The sequence below is a fragment of the Sceloporus occidentalis genome, unplaced genomic scaffold (genome assembly GCF_023333645.1).
Source record: "Sceloporus occidentalis isolate IW3139 unplaced genomic scaffold, rSceOcc1.0.p SCAF_1, whole genome shotgun sequence".
Lineage (NCBI taxonomy): Eukaryota > Metazoa > Chordata > Lepidosauria > Squamata > Phrynosomatidae > Sceloporus > Sceloporus occidentalis.
This window is the reverse complement of record NW_028316981.1, coordinates 180,815,659-180,827,101: the sequence shown is the minus strand read 5'-3', so window position 1 is coordinate 180,827,101 and position 11,443 is coordinate 180,815,659. Positions and strand designations below refer to the sequence as shown.

Genomic DNA, 11,443 nt, shown 5'->3' with positions numbered 1-11,443 from the left:
TGACTGCCACACAAAGCCTGCCGTGTTTATATTGCGCAGGCTCTTGCTTGGCCTCAGAAGTTTGTGCTTGAACTAGCAAGCTCCCGGCTACAGATAACCCACTCAACAATTTACTCTCCAATGGAAGGTGAAGGTGCTGTGCCAGAGATCAAATTATCCTCCCTTCATTGGCTCCCCTTCCCCTTCCGCATCCGGGACAAGCTTTTATTATTGACTTTCAAAGCCCTCCATGGATTGGCCCCTCCTTACTTATCTGACCTTCTTTCTCCTTACATTCCTACTCGCACCCTCCGCTCTTGTAGTCAAGGTCTCCTGTCACAGTGTAGGACTACCACTGCCCCCTCCCGAATTCATCCCTTCTCGCTTGCTGCCCCTTACTCCTGGAACCTTCTTCCCCCGCATGCACACCTCATCACTTCTCTACCCAATTTCAAAACTGAGTTAAAGACTATATTGTTTAGAGAAGCATTCCCAGAGGTGAGCCCCTCTCTGACCCAGGAAGCCTCCTTTTAACCATTAATTAAGAAGCCAAGCCCTTCCTCCAGTCCATCTGCCTTGGTCCAGGCCTCGGAGGTGGAGAACTGCTGGACCTGATCCCATTCCCCACCACCACTCCCTTCTCCTTTTGTGTCGTGTCTTCTTAGATTGTAAGCCTGAGGGCAGGGAACCGTCTAACTAAAAGATTGTATGTACAGTGCTGTGTAAATTTACAGCGCTTTATAAATAAAGGTTAATAATAATAATAATAATAATAATAATAATAATAATAATGGTAACACATTTCCAACCACGTGAATAGAGACAGAATAGGAGTGGGGAACAGATACTGCTGGGTTGGAAATTCCATCATGCTCTTCCAGCAGCACTTGGTGATGGGAGTCCCAGTTCAACATCTGGAGCATTTACCATTATTTTAGGATAGAATTTCAGGCCAAACCCTGTAGGTTTTGACTATCTGAAATATTCCCCAAATTACAGACTTTTATTGAAATCACAACACCACGGGGGGCATTTGCACAGGAACCTTTGACAGGTGTGTATGTATTTGCAACCTTAGTGTCACACTATTTTGGCATTTTCTTGGGGGAAAACTGTTTCCACTAAACCAATTAAGTCAGCATGACACATCAGCAAAGGTGTGAGTCCAACAGTGCTCTGACTGCAATCTTATGCCAAGGTCAGGGAATGCATGGCTACTCGCATGCTATTGCACTTCAGCTTCCATCAGCCCTAGCCTGGTCAAGCAGATAGGACCTGTAGCCTAACAAAACAAAGATGACTGGTAATTCAGTTTTGCCCCAGCCAAATCCAATTGGGCTTCAGTTGTGCTAGAACTACTTTTGTGTGAGCAGGTGCATAATTAGGCTATATGTATTCACTGAAAGACTACAAATCACATATTGCAGTGTGCCCTTGAGCAAATCCTCATTCCAGGAAGGGAACAATGGGAAATACAGAATTAACATACCCAACAAATGTTGAGCTAGGCCTGGATCTTGCAGTGGGTATCTGTTGCTTGGATCTGGAAAACTTGATTGGATTTTTTTCTCATGAACACTTCAAACCAGACCCATAAAACCAGCTGCACGGAAGAAGAGAATCATAGATCTGTCAGCTTCATTTACCTCAAAAGTCACGTCATAAAATCACAAACCTCACAACACTGCCTGCTTGACAAATTTGATGAAAAGAATTGATGGTTTTCCTGTTTCTATTTCTAGACAAACAGATGGCTTCCCCTTTAAACAATGAGCACCAGAATTCTCTCACACTTTATGACCTCACCATCTCCATTCGGAAGCTGGAAAGAGCACTTTTATTAAGACTTTGCTTATGTACATATAATTGATAATCAATACAGTTGGCCGGCTCAAACATATTTAATCAGTTAACACACAGAGACTGTAAAGTGTATTGGAGAACATATATTCAAAATCGAGATTTTATATACCTTTCTTATACCCCCAAATATGTTTGGCCTATACCTGTGACTCTCCAGACATTTTCTGGCCTACAATTCCCATCAACCACAGACAGCACAGACAAAAGTGAGGGATTATGAGAAATGCAATCTGAAAAAACTAGAAGCCACTGCTTTCGTCACAATCTGACACCAAAGCAATCTCAGCTTTGCTTCCTTCTTGGTACCCAATGTCACTAGTGAACCCAAGGCAAAATGTATCTCCTGCCATTATCTTAGCTCCATGGAAGGATTGTCTAGTGCCTTCTCTGACACTGTCCATTAATAGGCTAGGAGTGAGACTATTGTGAAGCCCATTGTTTCTTGTTGTCAAGGCTGAATAGTCTATCAAACCACAGAAGGTCCAAACAGGTCCATGGTTTCCACCACCAAAGAGAGATGCTCCAGGAAGGAGTTGACAGAAACACGTAGGATCCGGGCTTCATCTGCTTTCCAGCATCTGCAAAAAGATGAAAAGGAGGAAGGAAAGAAAGAGAAACAGAGACATTCGTGGTTTAAACCCAATTGTTGGTCCTAACGAGAGTAAGACCCTTGACTCAGTGGAATTTACCTAACTAGTGATGTAACGAGTGATGTCACAAATCCCAACCATCCAACGCAAGAATGGGGAACGTGTGGTCTGTGGAGGTTCTCAGTCAGTCAGTCATAATTTATTGCGGTTCATAAAAAATCTGTGGATAAGGGGAGCTGACTGTACTTGGGCAGGGGAACTAGATGTGGTTGTGGCAAATGCTACATGAAAAAGGTCAGTTTTGAGCAGTGAAGTGACATCGCACAGGGGTCCTGGGTGAAAGGAAACAGGAGACCTTGAGAGGCCTGAGAATGGTGGGAATGTCGAGCACAGGTAAGGGACAGGATTTAACAGGATATAAAAGCAAAGGATGTGGGTCATAAAGACTTTGAAGATAATCACCAAGAACCAGGAGGTCAGCATAAAGATTTAACAAAAGGTGTTACCTGACTAAAGCAATGAGACAGCCAAATTATTTTGGCAGTAGTAGTACGTAAATGCATGAGGGGATCAAGGTGAGATAATAAGACCTGAGAAGAAAACGCTGAATTAATTTAGGTGGGAGATGCATTTTCTGTCTCTCAATAATAAGCAGCTCAGCCTAATCCACCAAATAGCCCCGCATAAAGGAATGGGAACTGTGCAACAATTCCAAGGGTGGGGGAAACCAAATGAAATGAGGTGAACGGCTGTTTTAAGCGGTGGCACCATGGTTGCAGAATTCCTGGTGCCAATATATCTGGTATTATAATATACTAATATATCACAACCAGATAAAAACCATCTGTCTGTCCCCCAGCTTCTTAAGGTCTGCTGCTTATTTCAAAACAATTGAATTTGTGCCCTGAGAATTTTAGCTGAGCTGGTTCTCTGTATTTAAGGAGATGCACAGATGATACTCACATGTGCAAGGTGTCCTCTATCACACTGAGTTCTTTGCTGATCCCTCCTTTACGGGGCTCAGGGTCTGGGGCCAAGGAGCCCAGTGCAATCCGGGCTAACAGTGACGACGGGAAAGGTATGCTCAGCTCACTAATGTTACGGGCAGCCATAAGGAACATAAACACACAAAAGAGCACAGAAGAACATTTCCTATCATCTACCCTCTTTACAACAGATTATCTTTTGCTGTTGTTTTCTTTGTTTAATTAATTTGGGAAAACTTCTAGTCTCTGTTGTTACATTCACTGGATTAGAATCCTATTTTGGTCCTGTGCATGGAGAAACCTGAAACTCAAATTATAAGGCAAATGACTTCTGGGCATTTCCTCTTTTGTGCCAGCTTCTGTAAGCCATTCTTCTAGACAAATGTTGGCAGCAAAGGACAAGGGAAGGGATGGCTTCACTTGGAAGGAGTAATGAAGTGGAGGCTGTGGATTTTATTAAGGGATCTCTATATAATTTTGTACTGAGAGGCAGCATGGGATAGTGGTTTCAGTGTTGGCCTACCACTCTGAAGATCAGGGTTCAATTCCCTGCTTGGCCATGGAAACACACTAAGTGACCTAAATGCATCTGAGGAAGTTGGCTGAAGTCTACGAAACCTCATGCTGCCAATTTCTTTCTTTCAGTTAGTCTCAAAGATGCTACAAGATCTCTCTACATAGGTGACCTGTAGCAAGTTACACACTCTCAACTCCAGAAAACCCAGTGACAGGTTTCCTGTAGGATTTTACATTTATAAGTTTATCTGGACGTATCCTCTTATACTTTGTAAAACACCCTGCACACTGATTTGACTATATAAATTAGGGGTGAGAATTTGTTTTTTAAAAAATAGATTCTGTTAAGTCCACAAACTGCTCACTCTTTAAAGCCCGATGGATCAGGAATGGATCAGGTCTGGGATCTGCAGTGGATGCGGCCTCTGTGTGTTTCCTGCCCCTTACCAATTTCAAAAGAAAAAGGGAAGAGGAAAAGTGTTAAGCAGCATTAAGGCCAACAAATACTTTAGATCAATTTCACATTCAGCGGCCTGGTGGTTATAGGCACAAATTGCCCCAGCTGCAAGAAGCAGAAGGCAGCCTGGAAATGACAGCTTTGCTGCCCCTGGACCCAAATCCCCTGCCTCTAACCTGACCTGAGCAGGGCTGTTGATAGCAGAGTGACCTGGAGGCCTCTCAGTCCAGAAATCCAAGTCAACTTGACAGCTGTTGTTACTGTGTGTCTTCAAGTCACTTCCAACTTTATGGTGACCCTTAAGGCAAACCTATCATGGGGTTTTCTTGGCAAGTTTCTTCAGAGGGGGTTTGCCATTGCCATCTTGAGGCTGAGAGAGTGTGACTTGTTCAAGGCCAGCCAATGGGTTTTCATGGCCGAGTGGGGATTCAAACTGTCTTCAGAGTCACAGTCCAAAGTTCAAACCACTACACCATGCTGGCTCTCACTTGACAGCAGTTAACAGCCAAAATCTAGAATGCATGCTTCCCTCTGAGAAACTCCCTTTGGCTACCCACCAGCATGGGCCCAGTCTCACCTGGGAAACAGTAAGAGCAAATCAAGCCTCTTTCTCAGAGTGTGGAAAAAGAATCCTTTCTGGGCAACCTCCAGTGGCTGCGCTGGCTGGGGATTCTGGGACTTGTAGTCTAAGGGTCCATCCTAAACTGTATAAGTAATGCCATTCGACACCACTTTAGGTGCTGGTGTTGTGTGCCTTCAAGTTGGTCCTGACTACTTATGGCCACCGTAAGGCAAACCAGGAGCCAGCATGGCATAGTGGTTTGGGCGCTGGATTGTGACTCTGGAGTCCAGGGTTTGAATCCTGGCTCAGCCATGAAACCCACTGGAAGACCTTGGGCCAGAAGTCACACTCTCTCAGCCTCAGGGGAAGGCAATACCAAACCTCCTCTGAAACATCTTACCAAGGAAACCCCATGATTGTTTTAAAAGTGTTTTTATCCTGTGAGCCACTGTGGGTCCCTTTATGGAAGAAAGGTGGCCTAAAAAATAAAATATAATTAATTAATTACTTTAGGGTCGCCATAAATGAGAAAGAATGTGAGGATACACAACCACAAAAACACTATTTTACTCTAGATATTTTTCTTTTCTATTTTATTGTAGTAGTTTAATATTATTTTAATGTACTGTTTATTATTTTAACATTTTAATATTATTTAACATTGTGATATAAAAGTTAATTATTTCTACAGTGTAGAGCAGTGGTCCCCAAACTGTGCGCTTTAAGAGATTTTGGACTCCAGCTCCCAGAATCCCAGGCTACTGGCCAACATGGCTGAGGCTTCTGGGAAATGAAGTCCAAGATCTCTTAAAGGGAACAGTTTGGGGGAACCACTGATATACTGGAACTGGGTTAAGGCTCTATGGCCTGTTACAGGCTGCCAAAATAAAGCTGCTTCGGGTCTCTTTGGAGGTATGCTGTTTAAATGATGCATAGGTCCTAAGAGTCCGGAGGTTGCGCTAAAGCCACACTCCATTCCTAAGCACTGGAGTGCAGCTTTGGTGCAGCTTCCGGATTCTTACGCTGCATGCATCATTTAAATAGCATACCTCCAAAGAGACCTGAAGCAGCTTTATTTTGGCAGTCTGTAACAGGCCTATAAGACAATGTTTCCCAAGCTTTGCTCCTTGGGACTTCAGCTCCCAGAGGTCCCAGCTATCCTAGCCAACAGTAAGGAATTATGGGAGATGAAGTCCAAAATTATCTTAGAGGCCCCAAATTTGGGAAACATTGTTATAGGCCGCAGTGGTCCCCAAGCTGTGCTCTTTTACGGGCTTTTGGACTTCAGCTCCCAGAATCCCAAACTACTGACCAACGTGTCTGAGGCTTCTGGGAAATGAAGTCTAAAATCTCTTTAAAGGGCACAGCTTGGGGACCAAGAGGCTCTCTCTAAAGTAGTGGTCCCCCAATGTGCTCGTTAAGGGTTTTGGACTTCATTTCCCAGGAGCCCAGGCTATTACACAACATGGCTGAGACTTCTGGGAAATGAAGTCCGGAAAAACCCCCTCCAATTTGCAGACGAATAGAGGCCTCTCTCCTACCCCACAGACCTCCCCTTATGGTGCAGAAAGGGGAGCCCAGGAGCCCTACAATAGCTCCCGCCAGGCTCGCCTTCTTCCAAGGGGAAACCCGTCTCATGGTCCCTCCCCGTCCTCTCTGGATACAAAGCCAGGCTCGATCCAGGCGCTGCCATTGCCGCCACACGTGGTCAGGAAGCAAAGAAGGGCCACGTGTGCGAAAGGGGCGGGGCTCCGGGGAAGCCACGCCCACATTCCAGGGTGGAACCCAACTTTGATTGACAAGGATTCAAAGATAATCATAGCCGTTGGCAACAGGGAGGAGGCTCTGTAGAAGCCGCGCCCACCAACCTCTCGGGGGGTGGATCCCAACTTTGATTGACAAGGATTCAAAGATAATACAGCCATTGGCACGACGAGGACCGAGTGAGGGGAGAGATTCAGAGGGCGCGCATGCGCAGAGGTTTGATAAGGAAGGCATGGACCTTCTTGCTCCGTGAATCCAGGAATTGTTATCCAGGGGTTACCAATAGTAATAATACTAATTGATTATTGTTATTTCCTGAGTCGCAAAGGTGTTACAAGATATCTCTCAATACTGATTCTACAGACCAACACAGCTATAGCTTTCAATAATAATAATAATAATAATACATGACTAACAGTTATATCTTATAATAATAATAATAATAATAATAGTAATTCATGACTAACACAGGTATATCTTTCTTTAATTATATTTATTAGGGTTTTTTCTTTTAAAACAAGAGACATATAAAAGAAAAGACATGCCGTAAAAGAACAAACACCATATACTTGACAATAAGGAAATTAGAACAAAAACCTAAAACTTAAAACATAGTAACTTACTTTCCTGGTTTGTCTATCTACATCTTTCCAGATTCAGTACCTTTTACTTTCCTTTCACTTATGTATCTGTGCCAGTCATAACAGAGAACTCAAATACATGCCTATTGTATTGTATAAGGATCTCTGTAATGCGTATTTCCAGGCTTTATTTGGGTTTCCAAGAAGTAATAATAATAACGAGGAAAAAATAAACATTAAATTCTGAGTTAGGTCTCTTAAGTGACCTTTGTCTAAATATGCGGTAAGGACTCCTCTTCACCAGAAGCCCTTTCCGTTGCTTATTCCGATTTATATAAACAAATAAGCGTCTCTTAGTAACATTGTTACGGTAATTTATCGTTCTCCATATATTCAGATATTTCCTTCTTCCATTCATCTATTTCTGGGATCTCGGTTCTTTTCCGGCTTTTTTTGGCATAAGGGATCCTAGCCACAGAAATCATACAAAATAGAAGCTTCCCAAGACCTTTCTCTAGCACAGGGGTAGGCAACCTGCGGCCCGCGGGCCGGATACGGCCCGGCAAGGCCTTGGGACCGGCCCCAGCCCCGTCCTGCCACCGATTGCCACCGGAGCCTTTGGCCTCTCGCGTGAGGGCATGGGGCCTTTGGCCTATCAGGAGGAGGCAGGCAAGGGGGGGCAAGCAGCAGGCAAGGGGGCAATTGTCTGTAGAAGCCTCCGAAACATGCATTTATATGAACATTTTTTAAAAAATCAGCAAATTTTTTGCATGTCCTCCATTTTTTATAAAAAAGTGCCCTCCATTTGAAAATTTTGTCCTACATTTGTCCTGGTTTATTTCTTTAATTAATTTTTAAAATTTTTAAAAATTATTTGTTTTTTGGCTTCGGCCCCCCAGTTGTCCGAGGGACAGCAACCCGGCCCCCGGCTCAAAAAGATTGCCTACCCCTGCTCTAGCATATCTTCTGTGATTCCCAATATAAATATCTTTGGGTCTACCTTGTTTATTGTGTCGTGGATCTTTCTCCAAAATTTGCCCGTTTTCTCACACATGAATCAAAGAACCCTTTTAATTGTCTGGATTTTTGTAGGCCTTACTAATTATTTTCTGGCTTCAGATAATAGTTTTCTTTGATATCTGCAGACAGAGCGTGTTTGATTCTTTTTTTCCCCAGTTCGTTTTCCATTCGCTCATTTGGATGTTTTCTCCTATATCTTGCCACCGTTTAGTCATGCACTCCTTTACTTGTTCATCTTACATTTCTATTTCGAGAATCATTTTGTATAGTTTGGATATAGTTTTTCACCTCCTTGTATTAACAGTTTATCCAGTTCAGTTTGTTTAGTTACAAAACCCTTCTACTTTGCTATCCATTTCAAATCTCTCTGTTGGTTGAGTTTTTGCCCTTCTTCACTGAGTTCCTCCCTTGCTTTCATATATATTGTCTCAATGGCTTTTATAAACCAATCCCCTACTTTTATTTCTTTTGAGGGTTGAAATCATAAAGTTCAGGTTTAAATTATCAAATGCCTTCTCTGCGTCGAGAGACATAATCGCCATCTTTTTATCAATCCTTTCTCATAATATTTTATGCCATCTATCCGATTTCTAGCATTGTTCTTCATATGGCTTTTCAGTAAAAACCCAGATTGGACTTCGTGAAGGATGGAGTTTAATATTTTTTTTTAATATTTAATATTTCAGCTACAACCTTCGCATATATCTTATAATCAACATTTCAAAGTGATATTGGTCTTAGTTTTTTGATATCTGGTGTTTCATTTTGTTCTTTGGGAATTAATGTTATGTCTGCTGATTTCCAGGAAGGTGGGATTGTACCTCTCATAGCTTCATTGAACATTATATTTAATATTATTTATTTTTTTATTTTTATTTAATATTTAATATTGGTGATAGCTGCTCTTTGGACTCTTTATAATCTTTCACGGAGAATCCATCTGGGCCAGGAGACTTCACTGACTGGGTTATTATTGCGTCCCATAAGGCTTTCATCAATATTTCTTGGTTTATTTCTTCTCTTTTTTCTGTTGACATCTCTTGAACCTTTCTCTTTTCCAGATAATTACCACTCATCATAACTTGGATTTCCTTATATTGATATAATTCTTTGAAGTATCTGTGGAATCTTTCTTTTATTTGATTAGCTTGTGCATATATTTCTTTTCCATCAATTATTTCCTCAGTCTTTTTTTTATTATTATTATTAATCTTTATTTGATTTTCTTAAATTAAATACAATAGGAAAGAAAGAAAAAGAAAAAAAGAAAAAAAAAGAAAGAAAAGCACGTTCAAGTTTAATCAAAATGACACATTTCTTTTGTCATTTCTGATGTGAAGATACGGAGGTATTATTTGTGTTTTTCCATAATAATCTGTCTACAATGTTTTCTATACTTAAGAAATTCTAATACTACTTGTCCTTTTTTCCCATTGTACCATAACTGGATTGGGATTTCTTTCATAATATTTCCATTTAGTTCTTGTTTGTTTTCCTTATTCTTATCACCATTTCTTTATCAATTTCCCCCATTTTTTTTTCAAATTCTTGCTTTGATTTCCCCGCAATGTACATGGACAATTTGTCCATTTCTTTTAACTCCAAAACTTTTAATTTCCACTCTATTAAGTCTGGGATTATTTTTTGTTTCCAGTGTCTTGCGAATACCATGCGCGCAGCCATTATTAAATATAATAATATACTTATCTGTATTTTATCTAGTTTTTTCTGTGGAATTTCTATCATGTTAAGTAGAAATATTTCTGGAGATAGGGGTATTTTTATTTCCATTGTTTATTTCCTCAGTCTTGAAGGTGCGACAAGATATCTTTCAACGCTGATGCTCCAGACTAAGGCAGGTAGGTATATCTTAGCATCATTATCAGAATAATAAATCATGCTTCTGGTTAGGATCCTAATATTAATAATAACCAATTGCTGTTCTTTCTTCAGTCTTGAAGGTGTGACAAGATATCTCTCAAGGCTGATGCTCCAGACTAAGGCAGGTAGGTATATCTACCTGCCTCGTGTGCTGCGCCCATAACCCTTGTTGGGACCTATGGAAATGACGCGCAGTGTCCACCACAACCACCTGCAGAGTTCAGCCACATTGACAGGACGCCAAGAAGAAGGAATCTGTGAAGATGTCTTCAACTAATAATGACTCTTACATTTCTTCACTCTAAACAAGGGCTTTAATCTTCCTTTGCAGTATTTACAACATAGATATACACAGTGTATTGGACATCCGTCTCTAATACACACTATTTACACCAGCCAACAATAAAACAACCTCTGAGGTAGCCACATTAACACACAACCATCTCACTGCCTCTCAGTAACAGACACAGCCTACTCATAGGCACCAACTGTCTCTCAGTAACAGACACAGCCCACTCTCAGGCACCAACTGTCTCTCTGTCCTCTCAGTGACAGTTGAGAACTGACAGTTCACAGTTGCATCAACATTCCGATGATGCACTGTTTGAATGCTGACATATTAGCTGCCACTGGAACTGTAAATTAACTGCACAACAGCTCCCCCTAGTGGCCACACCAATGTAATTTCCTGACAATCTTACCATCATTATCAGAATAATAAATCATGCTTCTGGTTAGGATCCTAATATTAATAATAATCAATTGCTGTTCTTTCTTCAGTCTTGAAGGTGCAACAAGATATCTCCAGATTAATACATCTTTGTTCTTGTTCTAATAATAATACTAATATAAATTCACTGTTTTTATTTCTTCAGTCTTTTTTATTATTATTAATTTTTAATAATATTTCCATAAACAAATATCTCCCTACATTCTATTCCATTCCATTCCATTCCATTTAACACATTATTTTATATATCCCTCTCTTCCCCGGAGCCATTTTCATCCTTATATTCCATCCAAAATTTCACTTTGTCTTCTGGAGGTAATCTTCCATCTTCTTTTCTCAATACTTTCTCAACAAATTCTTTCCAAATCCCCTCCAAGTCATTTCTTTTCCATAGTCCTTTTTTAACTTTCAGTTTACATGTCAATTTATCATTAATAGCTAATCTCTATACCTCTTTGTACCAATCCTCCACTTCTACATCTATTTTCGTTTTCCAACACCTTGCTATTATTAA

At 41.0% G+C, this 11,443-nt stretch overlaps 1 protein-coding gene across 1 annotated transcript; it reads right to left on the bottom strand.

Annotated features, from left to right (window-relative positions):
- Positions 1–1,802: 1,802 nt before the first annotated feature.
- LOC149322931 (EKC/KEOPS complex subunit Lage3-like) lies at positions 1,803–6,700 on the bottom strand. The gene is made up of 3 exons (XM_089484957.1): positions 6,618–6,700; positions 3,396–3,524; positions 1,803–2,420 (listed from the first exon to the last, which is right to left on the bottom strand). The coding sequence occupies exons 1-3, from the start codon at positions 6,644–6,646 to the stop codon at positions 2,309–2,311; spliced, it is 270 nt and encodes an 89-aa protein (XP_089341083.1). The 5' UTR covers positions 6,647–6,700; the 3' UTR covers positions 1,803–2,308.
- Positions 6,701–11,443: the final 4,743 nt, after the last annotated feature.